The sequence below is a fragment of the Papaver somniferum genome, chromosome 7 (assembly GCF_003573695.1).
Source record: "Papaver somniferum cultivar HN1 chromosome 7, ASM357369v1, whole genome shotgun sequence".
NCBI lineage: Eukaryota > Viridiplantae > Streptophyta > Magnoliopsida > Ranunculales > Papaveraceae > Papaver > Papaver somniferum.
The window spans coordinates 78,369,605-78,384,869 of NC_039364.1; the positions used below are offsets into that span (position 1 = coordinate 78,369,605).

Genomic DNA, 15,265 nt, shown 5'->3' on the forward strand with positions numbered 1-15,265 from the left:
TGTGTGTAGTCATTTTGAATCCTGCAAACTCAATAATTTACAAGGCTGCTAATGGGGGTGCCAATTTGCTTGGGGGTGTACCAACCCACAGGCAAATGATTGTTTTGTCTTATATGTAAAATGGTACACCCCAAGTGATTTGGTACCCCCTATTAGAAATCTTGATAATTTATAAGGAAGGAGTAGGGAGATATGGCGGAAATGATATATGCATTTCTATGACAGATTTGGAAGGAGAGGAATTCAAGAGTTTTTGAAGGTAGAGGTAAGGAATGATAGGATCCTGGTACTAATCAGCTGATCCTAATATTAACAAACACACAAGAACAGCTGATCTTTTGATTGGAGATCAACCACTTCTTAAGAAAGCTTAATAATTTGATTCTTCAATGTCCAAACCTAAAAAAAACTGGGGATATATATAGAGAACATAATAACTTGCAAATAAGGAAACATAAAGCTAATTCCTAAAATAACTATAGTTGGTGTCGGTGTCCCAACATCCCACCCGTCTTCAGATGAAGCTTGTCCTCAAGCTGCAAAGGCAGGAAAACGACTAATGAAATCTGCGACATCTTCCCATGTAGCCTCTTCTACGGAACGATTTTTCCACTTAATCAACCAACGAGTTGCCGCAACATTGCGTTGCTTAAACATTCCTCGATCCAGGATTTTCTCTGGTTCCCATTCGAACTGGTCTAGCGCTGTAGGTAAGTTGGATTCAACTGTGTCATGTGCTCCTAATTTCAACTTCAAGGATGACACATGAAAAACAGGATGTATGCGGCTTGTTGGAGGCATGCGTAGCTTATAAGCAACAAGTACGATTCTCTCTTCGACGCGGAAAGGTCTATAAAAACGTGGAGAGAGTTGGAATACACTTGATTTGCAGCTGTAGTTTGTCTATAGGGTTGTAGACGAAGATAAACCAAGTCACCTACGTCAAAGCTTCTTTCTGTCCTATGAGCATCAGCGTAGGACTTCATTCGATCTTGAGCAGTTTGGAGATGCGTCTTAAGTATCTGTAAGGTACGATCACGAGACCGCAAAGAAGTATCTACAGCATGGACAGCAGTAGATCCTGGAAAATAAATCACAACAGTTGGTGGTGGACGACTATACACGGCTTAAAATGGAGTCATTCTAATGGCTGAGTGATAAGTGGTGTTATACCACCATTCCGCCCACGGTAACCAGCTAAACCAACTGTGTTGTTTGTCCCCAAAAAAACAACGAAGATAGCACTCCAAAATGCGATTTGTCACTTCAGTTTGGCCATCCGTTTGTGGATGGTAGGCGGAGCTCCGACATAATTTAGTATCTTGAAGAGAAAAGAAAGCTTCCCAAAAATTACTTAGAAATATAGGATCACGATCACTTACAATTGTACGCGGCATGCCATGAAGACGTACAACTTCACGAACAGAAACATCTGCCACGGTAGCGGAAATATAAGGATGCGAAAGTGCACAGAAATGAGTGTATTTAGATAGACGATCAATTATCACCATTATAGAATTCTTACGACTAGAATTAGGGAAGTCGTCAAATAAAATCCATCGATATGTCAAGCCACACATCATCAGGAATGGGTAGCGGTTGAAGGAGACTTGGAGGGGAGATGGATTCTGACTTGTTTCTCTGACATACATCGCACTCGGCAATATAAGATTTAATTGCTTTCTTCATACCCTTCCAATAAAAGTTCTCCTTCAATCTCTTATACGTCCGTAAGAATCCAGAGTGTCCAGCAATTGGGGTATCATGAAACTCATGTAAAATCTTAGCACGCTAAGGAGAAGTGGAGTCAACTACAATTCAACCCTTTTATCACAAAATATTATCCACATAAGAGTAGTTTGCCTTAAAACTTGGATTTCTACTCAACCCATGAATAAGTAAGCTCATCTCACCATCATTTTGGCATTCCTGAACTATCTCCTGAACCCCAGTAAATATTGGTGTTGTGACAGCCATTAGGTGTGGAATCTCCACCCGAGACAATGCATCAGCTGCACTATTTTCAGAGCCACGCTTATAAACTATTTCGTAATCATAACCAAGCATCTTAGTTACCCATTTTTGCTGTTCTAACGAAGACAATCGTTGTTCTAGGAAATATTTTAAGCTGCGGTGATCAGTACATATTTTAAAATGTCGCCCCAATAAATATGGTCGCCAATTCTGGATAACGGAAATAATAACTAGCATTTCTTTATCATAAACGAAAAGATTCAATTTTTTCCAGAAAGTGGTTTGCTATGATAAGCAATGGGTTTACCTTTCTGCATAAGAACAACTCCTAGTCCGTTTCCTGAAACGTCGCATTCTAAGACAAATTCCTTCGAAAAATCGGGCAATGTAAGGACTGGTGTAGTTGTTAACGCCGTCTGGAGGGCTTTAAAGGAAACTGTAGCATTATTGGACCAATTAAATGCATCCTTTTTAAGCAGTGCAATTAAAGGTGCACTAATCTTTCCATAATCCTTGACAAACTTACGGTAATATCCCGTCAATCCTTAAAATCCACGGAGGTCTTTTACCGACGACGGAACAGGCCATTTCAAAATACTTGTAATTTTATCCTCTTCCACCTATACTCCCTCCGCTGAAATTTTATGCCCAAGATAACCTATTGAAGACTTCGCAAATGCACACTTGGATTCCTTCACAAAGAGGCGATTAGCCCGTAAAATATCGAAAACAATCGAAAGATGGTGAACATGATCTTCAACTGACTTGCTGTAAATTAAAATATCGTCAAAAAATACCAAGACAAATCGACGTAAATGAGATCGAAAAAGGTTATTCATCAAGCTTTGGAAAGTCGCGGGAGCATTGGAAAGGCCGAAAGGCATTACCAAAAACTCATAATGACCATCATGCGTCCGAAACGCAGTTTTTGGTATATCTGGTTCATGCAGTCGAATCTGGTGATAACCCTACCGTAGATCAAGTTTTGAAAAAATTACTGCTCCCTTCAATTCATCTAATAATCTATCCACCACTGGAATTGGGTATCGATCCTTAATAGTGATGTTATTTATAGCACGGTAGTCTACGCACATGCGCCACGAGCCGTCTTTCTTACGAACTAACAAAATCGGTGAAGAGAAAGGACTTGAGATAGGAAGAATAAAGCCAGCCTCTTTTAGTTCATCAACCACCCTTTCAATCTCTTCTTTCTGGAAGTATGGGTACCGATAAGGACGTACATTCACCGGAGAAGAGTCTGGAACCACTGGAATGTGGTGATCATGAGAGCTTTTAGGCGGTAAAGATGTGGGAGATTCAAAAACATCAGAAACTTGCAATACCAGCTCTCTTATTGCAGGGGGTATTACTGAGTTACTTGAATCTGTACCATCTGCAGCATTTGTTAACTGTAAGAAAATACCTTGCTTCTCACGACTTATAATTCGCTTCATATGATTAGTATCTAAAAGCATAACAGTTGGTGAGTTGTCGCCAATTAGAGAGTATTCTCTGCCAAGTTTGGAAAACTTCATAATTAACTTATTAAAATCCCAAGTAAATGCACCCAAAGTACGTAGCCATTGCACACCAAGTATAGCATCACAACCACTGACTGCTAATAGATAAAGTTCAGTGTCGAATACATAATCCTGTAACTTAATAGGTACATTAGATCATGAACCGGTAGTCTCCAAAAATGCATCGTCGCCTATCATAACTTGCATGGCAGTGTCACTGGACGTAACCTTATAACCACATTGCTTCGCGATCTTAAGATGGAGAAAATTATGAGTAGATCCCGAGTCAATAAGTATCGTCACTGGATGTCCTTTGATATACCCTGTGATGCACATTGTTTTTGGAAACGAAGAGCCTATAAATGCATGAAACAAAATCTCAAGTGTCGAAGCAATATATTTTTCACTTTCAGTCAACACATTTTTGGGAATGTCTTCACTGTTATCCTGTTGCAGCTCCGTGATAGTCATATCATTAGCACCTTCAAGGAACAATAACCTGGACTTCACACATAGATGACCTTGCGTATACGGCTCATCACAGTTAAAGCAAAGGCCTTTCGCACGACGTTGTTTTTGCTCTTCCCAAGTTAACCGTTTAGTGCCAGAAGGTACGACATTCCGTTGTGGTAGAGATGGGTTTACATCTGCGAATGGTTTTGATGGCAAGTTACGTACCAAAGGCTTGACATGTTGTGATGACTTAATAACATCTTCTTGGCAAAAAGCGTACTCAAAAGTCTCCGAAAGACTTCGTGGTCGAAATAAACGAACACTAGCACCAATATCCTTACGAAGACCCGAAAAAAATATACTAATTTGGTGTTCCTCGGGCATGCCATCTACAAAATTTAATAATTTTTCAAATTCAGTGATAAATTCACGAACAATACCTTTTTTAGTGATATTCCTGTAAACTCATAAACTCAATCTTGTTTAATGTTTGTCTAAGACTAGTTCCATGGCTGCAAAAATAAAAAAACACCGACAAATATTACACCGCTATACAAGAATCCTATTATTGGGGCTTTGAAAGTCAATGGTCTTCTGGGGCTTTTTAGGGTCATGAAATAGTAAATGAGGTTATCCCTTATCACATCATATTCCTGATGTCTATTATACCTTTACCTAAATTTCACTATTCATAAAAAAATAAAACAAAATAAATCTTAAATCTATAATCTTCTCCTTCTCCCTCTCCTTCTCATTTACAATCATGATGAAGATGATGATCATGATTTCATCATGATGAAGATCATAAAAAAATAAAAAACTAAATCTATTATCTTCTCCCCATCCTTCTCTTCTCATTCATAAATTTTTAAAAGATGATGAGCATAATTTCATCATGATGATCATCAAGAAAACCCAAAACTATTTTCTTCTCCTTATCCTTCTCATTCAAAGATCATGATAAAGATGATGATCATCATAGAAAGAAAAACTAAGAAAACCCACTTTTTATTTTTGTTTTAAATGGTTAAAAAAATCAAATTCGATGAATTTCGGGTAAAAAAAAAACAGTTTCTGAAAGTATTTACGGCTGGGAGTTCTTAGATTCCCAACCGTGAATCAAGATTACGACTGGGAAGTCTGGGATAGTTTGTCGACCCAACCGAGAGTCCATGTTTGGCTTGGTTTTTCCAACTAAAAGTTTTTTCAATTTTTTTTTTTTGGTTTTCAGAACCAGTTACGGCTAGGTTTTCCCAGCCATAACTGCACTTCGGTTTGGTTTTTGGCTGGGATAATTTGTCGACCCAACCGTAAAACGAAAAAACGGTTGGGAAATAATGGTGTTCCAAACCGTATTTTTTATTTACGTCGGGGAAATAAAGAACTCCTAGCCGGTTGTGAATAGTAATTTACGACTCGGAATTGAAGAATTCCCAGCCGTAGATTACTTTCGCGGCTGGGTCGACAAGAACTCCCAACCGTAACAGTTACGGCTAGGATTTTTTGTAAGTATCAGAAACAGTTACGACTAGGTTTTCCAAGCCGAAAATTCAAGTTACGGCTAGGATTTTTTCTACAATTTTGTGTAAGTATCAGAAACAGTTACGGCTGGGGAACCTAGCCGAGAGTAAGCATTTTCGGTGAGGAAAACCTAACCGAAATTAGACCTCTGTTTATATTTTTTTATGTGATTATCAGAATAGCTTACGGCTAGGAAAATCTAGCCGTAAACACTCTTTTACGGTTGGGAGTTCTTACTTTCCTAACCGTACAGGTAGGTTCATGGTTCACGGTTGGGAAACATGTACTTTCCCAACTGTAATACAGGGTTCACGGTTTGGAAAGTGTGAACTCCCAGCCGTTATACAGTTTCAGAAAAAAAATATTCTCAAATTAATCGAATTGAATTTTTAAGTCAATCAAAAGTAAAAATAAATGGTGAGTTTTCTTAGTTTTGGTTTTTTCTATCATCTCTATATGCAATGGAAAAGATGAAGAAGAAGAGGGAAAGAAAAATAATAGATTTTGTTGTTTTTATGATCATCATCTTCATCACGATGCAATGGAGAATCATGATGTGATGGAGAAGAAATAAAAGAGATAAAGAAGAATTATAATTTAAGTTTTTTAATGATCACGATTTCATCATGATGAAATTATGATCATCATTTTCATCGTGATTTCATCATGATGAAATGAAGGAGAAGTGAAGAAGAAGAGAAGATTAACTCTTTTTTTTAATAGTTAGAATATATTTATAGGACAGGGTATATTTGACCTTTACTATTGATTTGGTTCCCCCTATCCATTTGAGGATGTTAGAACCCAAAAATGCCCCAAAAGACCTTTGACTTTAAAGCTCCAATAATAGGATTCTTCATTCCTATACAGCCATTCCCTACTACTATCTAGTGTACTGTCCACTAATTTTATCATAAGGAGATGATGAACTTGATGTTAACAGTTCTAATCGCTATTTTTGCGAGTATCTTTGGAGGTGTTAACAATTTTTGGAAGATAAATTTGACGCTGGTTTTTGAGTTCGTTCCTTTGAAGATGTTTGATGATAGCAAGTTTTCCCATATCCTGTTTGTCCTTGGATTTGTGGGTGATGGTGCTTGTTTGAAGATTAATATGGTGCTTGATTTTTGTTTCATTACTTTGAAGTTGTTTGTTGTTTGCAACAAATTTTGTGGTTTCAGATTTAGGGTTTCAATCTTGGTTGTTGTTTACAGTGAATCGTACGAGGCTTTGCTGAATTTGAAGATACATCCTTTTCATAAATTATACGAAAGACTTTTAGTTGATGATGATTCATGCTATGTGTCGCTTCGAGCTACAGTTTCTGTAGCCTTTTCTGAAGATGATTCCAAGCCAATCACACACTACTTTGCGATGTTCTTTCGTGAAGTTGGGGGATTTTGTTGCATATTTTTTGGTGATTCGCTTGCTGTAGCTATATCATACAATTTTTTGAAGATATATCATGTGATTAGTGTTGGAAATATGTGTGGTTTCGGTTTCTCGGAAATCATGTTACTGCAACAAACAAAATACTAACAAAAAGAGAGTTAGAAAGACTTATCGGATTGGTTGATCGAGGCGAGGTAATCCTCTTTCCTTAAAGACAATTCGTCCCCGCATACAGTGCTCACGGTTCTACGGATGTCGCCTTCCAAGATACAACGATCAGGCCTTATAGTAAGTAGCACTACAATACCATTAGGCCAGCGAATGTTGACAATTACTGTGCTCTTAAGTGACTCTGACTCTTGACTTCAAAACTTGTTTTCAATCCTTTCTAACTTATGTAAAAAACTCATTTGAAACAAAACTAAGAAATGGGTATATATAGAGTCAATAGTGACTCTACAAGGTGTCTTTTCACCAATGGTGACTCTCCATAACACCTATTCATGACTAGGTGTCTTATGGTGAAAAGCCATAACCCAAACACATCTCTTGGAGTTTAAATCTTGAAAACAATTTTCACTCACATAATAAATTTTAACTTAAAATTCCAACAATTAGTAAGGTATATTTCCATATAATATGTGGTTATACTTTGCTTTTCTTCGTGGATAGCGAGTTTTTCTTGTTGTTCCACACTTTCAGTGGGGTTCTTTCTCATGGCCTGGCAGCCTTTGTTGCATGTGGATACCGTGGTAGTCCCTTGCTGATTTTTGTGCGTAGTGGAGTTTTTCTTTACTGCGTCACACCTTGCAAGCAACGGAATTATTTTCCAAAGCCTGACAACATATCGAAGGTGCTGCATGTGGACACTTTGGTGTTTTGTTGCTTCAAGCCCCTGAGTGCAGTGAGTTATTCTTGCTGTTGGAGTGTTTTGAAGATTTCGGGGTTTTATTACGGCTGGCCATTAGCTTTTGCTATATGGCCTGCTTACAAATATGCAAACGGTGAGTTTTGCTTGTTGTTTTGCTCTCTTGAAGATTGGTCTGCTTTTCAGATGGAAGTTAAAGTATTTTTTCAAGCGGAAAGACTTTGGCCAAAGCCTGGCAGCATATCGAAGATGCTGCATGTGGACACTTTGGTGTTTTGCTGCTTCACGCCTCTGAGAACAGTGAGCTTTGCTTGTTGTTGGGGTTTTCATGAAGATTACGGGGCTTTTCTACTGATGGCTATTAGCTTTTTTGCTTTATGGCATGTTTTGAAGATTAACAATGACAACAATGAGATTTGCTTGCTGCTTTGCTTACTTGAAGATTACAATTTTTCAATTCCGATTGAAGTGGACGTATTATGCTACAAATTGAAGTTATTTGAGTTCTTTGAAGCTCAATTTTTGAAGGTTGCAGACGCGATATTCAATTAGCTGGCCTTGTTTTTCAAGGTCTTTCTTACGCCTATTGGTGCAACTTTTGAAACATTGAAGTTAATTGAAGTTTGGGAGCCTTGATACGGAAGTCTAGAGCAGATGGGTGTTTAACTGTCTTCTTGTTGCAGCTTTTGAGAGATCCTTGAAGCTCCTGTTAAAGCCTTTTTGTTTTATTTTACTGTTTTCTAGCTCTCAGGGCTTGTTGCCCATAGTTTGAAGTTTTTACTTTTCTTGCACCCCTTTGGTTTATGGGGTGGGGCCTTCATGCTTTTTTTGTAATTTTGTTGGTTACGTTTTTGTTCATAATTAATAGACCGTTTATTGACCGAGTAAAAAAAAAAAATACTGTCCACTGATTACTGACTGAGCAATAAAAAAAATAAAAGTCTACACTACTGAACTTCCGAAGTTGGGGAATTATAAGATCAGGCAGAAAAGAGAAAGAGAAAGAAAAAGAGAGATCCAACAATGGAGAAGAAGACGAAGGAAGAGTTATCAAAAATTTTAAAAAAATCATGGTATCATTTAAGATTATCAGTAAGACATCCAACTAGGGTTCCTACTTGGGATGCAATTGTATTAACAGCCGCAAGTCCAGAACAAGCTGAACTCTATAAGTGGCAACTTGAACGTGCTAAACGTCTGGGTAGAATATCAAAATCAACAATCACTCTTGCTGTTCCTGATCCTCAAGGAGCTCGTATTGGTTCTGGTGCTGCTACTCTTAATGCAATTTCTGCTCTTCTAGATCATTATCAAAAGCTACATTTCCAACTGCATCAGGTAATAATTTCAATCATATTTTAGCTAATCTTCTTTTCACGATCCTATATGATAATTTGACAATCATTTTGGAAGTTGGGATTCAAATGCCTTTAATTTGATTAAATCAGTTGCATAATTTGCCTACTTTCATGAGATCTCCCGACTTGGTCTGGAAACATATTGTATGATGCAAATTAGGGGAAAAAAAGCTTTAGTTATGTAAGAAGCTATAATAACTTTCACTTTTGATTTGTATTCTGGCCACCATTAGAGAGTATAATGGAAGTAAGTGTTTTCATTTCCAGGAGTGTTCCAATTTTTTGTGTTGTAGCATGCTTGAACTCTCAATGTTCTTGGTACATTAGGTCCTTAGTTTTTATATTCGTTAATTATTATTCACCTTATCAGCAAAGGGCATAATTCTGTAATATATTACGTTAAATGCTAGTTAGAGTATCTGTATCCATGATTTGGTTTGAAGATAGAGTGACTTGCTTAAGTTATTTGAACCTCCATAATTTCAGGGTTATAAGGTCTTAAACTGTTGTGCCATCTATTCTTGAGGAATAAAAAAGTCCTTGCAAAACATGGGTTATGTTATCCAGGATTTCTAGCTTTTTGCTTGATGAGGGACGCAAAGTGACAGTTTGTCCTTGCAAATTTTAACTGTTACTTGAGGGAAGTTCAAATTACTAAACTGTTTGGATACTTGACCAAAGAGAAAAGGTGGTTTGCTGAATCACCAGTAACATCGGCAAATAATCTACAACATGTAACAACGACGTTTTTGACCACATTCATATTTAATGCTTAAATTCAAGATGTTGTGTTAGCAGCCTTCAAAGGCAACAAAGGTGTTTGAACATTCAGCAGTTACAGATCTGCAACTTTGCAGCCCTTTTTAAGTGGATGGTATGTATGGTACTGCAATAATTTCCTGAGTGCTGCTATGTATAAAAATGCTCCAATATGGGATATTCGCGCGCTTCTCTCAAAATAATAGCAACTTTTGTTGTGTTAGACACATTCTCTGAATTTTTCTCATTAACTCTATCTATCACTATAACCTGCAGGTAGAGTCGGCCGAGAATGAAAGTCCAGAATCTTCTTCTCACGAAAGTATCGAGAGTGGCGGTGATATAGAGTCAGTGGTCAGCTTGATGGCAAAAAAGCATATATTATTGCTTCATGCTGGAGGTGATTCAAAAAGGGTCCCATGGGCAAACCCAATGGGAAAAGTTTTTCTACCACTTCCTTATTTGGCTGCAAATGATCCTGATGGCCCGGTTCCACTACTTTTTGACCATATACTCGCAATTTCTTCGTGTGCACGACAAGCTTTCAAGAATGAAGGTTAGTGATGCTACCAGTTTCTTTTAGTTATGCTAGAAAATCATCTTAATCTTTACTCTGCCTCTCATAACCTAAAAAGTTGAACATAATTAACGCTGCTCTTATTGCTAATCCCTCATGTTGGGTACTGTAGCATTCATCCGGTTTTAAATCTCACTGCGTTAAAGCTATTTTTTGATGGTCAATGTAGAAAGGCAAAACTAATAGCATGTGAAGTTTCTCTCTGCCAGTTCTCAGTCATAAAGAAAGAATGTTTTTACTTTTTCTGTATTTTAGTTCTCATGACTTGCACAAAATTTTGACGGTCGACATATTTTGTCATTGCAGGTGGTGTACTAATTATGACTGGAGATGTTCTGCCTTGTTTTGACGCTTCCAAGATGATCCTTCCAGAGGATACATCCTGCATAATTACTGTTCCGATCACCCTTGATATAGCTTCTAACCACGGGGTTGTTGTGGCATCCCACACTGAGGTTAAGGATAAAAATTATTCCCTCAGTTTGGTTGACAATCTTCTACAGAAACCAAGTGTAGAAGAGCTTGTCAAGAACCATGCGATTCTACATGATGGTCGAACACTGCTCGACACAGGAATTATTGCTGTAAGAGGCAAAGCTTGGGCCGAGCTTGTAACACTCTCAAGTTCAAGTCAAACAATGATTTCGGACCTTCTTAGCAACAAGAAGGAGGTAAGCACAATCCTTCTACTGTTTATTTATAGCTGTTGATGTTTAGTCTAATTTTTGCTTGTTTGTTTTATCCTTTAAAGAAGAGATTATAAATATTATGATGAGAAAACATCTTATTACAATGACATGAAAGTGTTGTATCATAGTCGTATTTTGTCTTTCACTTCACGCTTGCTTATTTTAACATAAAAGAGAATACCGTGTAAGGTGTGCTAGAACACAACAGTGCTGGAAATAACTGCATATGGCAGCATTTATTCTTGGTATAAATTGTTGAAATTTGCGTAGATGAGTTTGTACGAGGAATTGGTTGCAGCTTGGGTACCTGCAATACATGAATGGTTGAAGATTCGCCCGTTGGGTAGAGAGCTGATCAATGGTCTAGGAAAGCGGTCGATGTTCAGCTATTGTGCTTGTATGTCATACTTAACTGTTGAAACTTTATATTGCCGTCAGTGTTAACAGCATTCATTCCATATTTTTAGATTAGTTATTAACATTATTCATTATCCTTGTTCATTGGGATGTCATTTCTCTGTGTGCCATGTATATATATTTCAGACTGAAACCAATTTTAGAAAGGTCTTTTCATAATCTTTCCTTATTTCATGGCAGATGATTTGTCCTTTTTACATTTTGGAACCTCTAGCGAAATTCTCGATCACTTGGGTGGGCCCAATGCTGCACTCGTAGGTCGAAGGCACTTATGTTCAATTCCAGCCACAACCGCCTCTGATATTTCAGCATCTTCAATTATTCTCTCTAGCAAAATTGAACCTGGGGTCTCAATTGGGGAGGATTCCATGGTTTACGATTCATCGCTGTCTGGAGGAATACAGATAGGCTCCCAAGCTATTGTTGTCGGAGTTAGTATCCCAGTTGATTTTAATAGCGGGTCCACAGAAGATTCTTTTCGGTTCTTGCTTCCTGATCGCCACTGTCTTTGGGAAGTACCTCTAAATCGATGCACGGAAAAGGTTATTATCTACTGTGGCCTTCATGATAATCCAAAAGTTTCATTTTCTAAGAATGGAACTTTCTGTGGTCAACCGTGGAAGACGGTATTACATGGTTTAGGCATTCAGGAAACTGACTTGTGGAACTCATCAGATGTACATGGTAAGTGCCTCTGGAATGCAAAGATCTTTCCGATTCTGCCTTACTTTGAGATGCTTCGTTTAGGTATGTGGTTCATGGGTTTGGTCAACAACTGCAAAACTTTGCTTCCGTTGTGGAGAAGTTCAAAAAGGGTCAGTTTGGAGGAACTTCATAGATCCATAGATTTTCCAAAGCTTTGTTTACGCTCTAGTAATCATCAAGCAGATCTTGCAGCTGGATTTGCTAAGGCCTGCATGACTTATGGTATACTTGGTCGCAATTTGTCTCAATTGTGTGACGAAATCCTGCAAAAGGAAATATCAGGAGTTGAAATGTGTAGAGATTTTTTAGCTCTCTGTCCAAAGCTCCAAGCACAGAGCACAAAGATTCTCCCTCATAGCAGGGCTTACCAGGTGCAAGTTGATCTTCTGCGGGCATGTGGAGAAGAAACGAAAGCAATCTCATTGGAGCCAAAGGTTTGGGGTGCAGTTGCTCAAGAAACTGCTTCAGCAGTAAGACCTGGGTTTGGAGGTAAATTATATATCTGTATATAGATAATTCTTGAAGAAATAAAATGACGTAGGGAATGTTAGATGGAAAAGCAAAATGTGAACTTCATCTTCCTTTGTATTCTAAATTATATAGTGATGAGCTCAATCATCTTAGTTGTTTCAGTGACCTTTAGTTGACTCACATCGTTTCTGTACTCAGATCAGTTATTGGAGTTATCGAACAGCATATCAGCTCCAGTAGATCAGGAAGTTGTTTCTGGTAACCACCCTTTCTTCCCAAGAAAAGCAAAAGTAGAGTTACCAGTACGTCTGGATTTTGTGGGGGGTTGGAGTGATACTCCTCCTTGGAGCTTGGAACGCTCCGGTTGTGTTCTAAACATGGCAATTAGTCTGGAAGGTTCTCTTCCAATAGGCACCACTATAGAGACGACAAAAGCTTCTGGAATAAAAATTTCTGATGATGCTGAAAACCAATTGTATATTGAAGATCCATCATCTATTGCAACACCATTAAATCATGATGATCCATTTCGACTTGTCAAATCGGCATTGCTCGTTTCCGGAATTATAAGTGGAAGTGGAAGCAACCTTTCCTCTACAGGCTTGAAAATCAGGACTTGGGCCGATGTTCCTTGCGGTAGTGGTTTGGGGACTTCGAGTATCTTAGCTGCAGCTGTCGTTAAAGGACTCCTCCAAGTAATGGGAGGAGACAGTAGTAACGAAACTGTTGCCAAACTTGTTTTAGTCTTAGAACAGATAATGGGCACTGGAGGAGGATGGCAGGATCAAATAGGTGGCCTGTACCCAGGTATTAAATTTACTTCAAGTTTCCCAGGAATTCCATTACGGCTTCAAGTCATTCCCCTGGCGGCTTCACCACAGTTGGTGGCAGAGTTAGAGCAACGGCTATTGGTAGTTTTTACTGGCCAAGTAAGTCCCTTCGTATTTTGTCATAGCAGAGTTTCTTTTTCTCTCTTTCTTCAAACAGCAATCTTAGCAGAGTTTCTTTTTCTCTCTTTCTTCAAACAGCAATCTTAGATTATATCCGGAACTCTAAATCACACATGCTTCTGACTTTCACTACTGCCATCATGAATTTTCACATCTCATATAGCCTATCATTTGCTACTTTTATACAGGTCCGGCTAGCAAATCAAGTTCTTCAAAAGGTGGTAACTCGTTATCTACAACGTGATAACTTACTAATATCAAGTATCAAGCGCTTGAGTGAACTGGCGAAGATAGGACGAGAAGCTTTAATGAATTGCGACGTAGATGAGCTAGGAAGAATCATGATGGAAGCATGGAGATTGCATCAAGAATTAGATCCATACTGTAGCAACGAATTTGTTGATAAGCTTTTTGAGTTTTCTGACCGTTTCTGTTGTGGTTACAAGCTTGTGGGTGCTGGAGGTGGAGGGTTTGCTTTATTATTAGCAAAAGATGGCAATTCTGCACGAGAACTCGAGAATTTATTGGAAAAATCTTTGGATTTTAATGTTAAAGTCTATAAGTGGAGTATCTTCACAGAAAAGTAGTTGAACCTTCTTGAGTGACAACCCTTCTTAAAGACCTGATATTCACTGATAATTGTTGAATTTATCAAAAGTTGTACTGTACATGGAAGCGGTCATCCATCTTATATTCTTCATAGCGGTGGTGTATGTATTTTTGAACCTTCCCAAATGCTGATTTTTTTTTATGGAAAGATGAATATATTAACTAGCAAAGATAGTACATAAGATTTACAATTTCGTTTCTATCAAAAACATTAGAAATAATGCTAAAATGCTCATTTTTTGTTGTAATTTCGTAGACCTATGATGAAGATTCTTTATTCTTGCTTCCTTGGCGATTTGGTCCGCTTCACAAATGCTGATTGAGATTTCAATAAATGGCAAGAACAACATACAACATCTGTTGACATGTATATGATTCATGTATGTTCAGAATAAAACAACAATCCTGTTAAAGGGGCGGCATGTTCCATTGGAGTGGCGGCAAGGGTGGTAGCAATGTCCCTCTTATTGGTTAGGGGATGTCCTATAGGGGGTGTAAATTGACCAGATTATCCTACTCCTATTTTTAACCTAATGGAATCAGAAAAATCAAAATAGTTTTTTTGATTTTTTTCATCTTCTCTTCTCTTCTCCTCCTCCATTAAAATTGAAATTTTCATCGTCCTCGATTAATCAGCGATTTGAAAAATTGATAATCGTTGATTGAAAATTATATTTCCAAAAGACCCAATTAGGGTTTTGTTTATTGTGTTTGATTCAAGTTAGTTTTGTATCAAAAATTAGGGTTTTGGATCAAAATTGAAATTGAAATTTCTGTGTTGCATGTGAGTTACGGTTGGTAATAACTCCAATTGGAACCGTAACTATAGATTTGGTTGATGTTACGGTTCATTTAACTTAAATACCAACCGTAAGTTCTTGATTTTGAGATAAAATATTCAGTTACAAATTTTTTTTCCAACCGTAAATTACTTACGGTTGGTCTCGTTACTTAAGTTACGAACCGTAAGTTGTCATGGATGTTTCATTTTCTTTTTGCGTA

General features: G+C 37.9%; 1 protein-coding gene across 2 annotated transcripts; it reads left to right on the top strand.

The window, feature by feature from the left end:
- Window positions 1-8,701: 8,701 nt before the first annotated feature.
- LOC113297710 (bifunctional fucokinase/fucose pyrophosphorylase-like) lies at window positions 8,702-14,511 on the top strand. 2 transcript variants are annotated; one of them, XM_026546279.1, is made up of 7 exons: window positions 8,702-9,066; window positions 10,122-10,401; window positions 10,729-11,093; window positions 11,382-11,508; window positions 11,709-12,722; window positions 12,903-13,633; window positions 13,843-14,511. In XM_026546279.1, the coding sequence occupies exons 1-7, from the start codon at window positions 8,752-8,754 to the stop codon at window positions 14,239-14,241; spliced, it is 3,231 nt and encodes a 1,076-aa protein (XP_026402064.1). In that variant the 5' UTR covers window positions 8,702-8,751; the 3' UTR covers window positions 14,242-14,511. The 2 variants fall into 2 exon arrangements, with proteins under 2 accessions (XP_026402064.1, XP_026402065.1); XM_026546280.1 differs by lacking the exon at window positions 8,702-9,066 and adding an exon at window positions 9,726-9,960.
- Window positions 14,512-15,265: the final 754 nt, after the last annotated feature.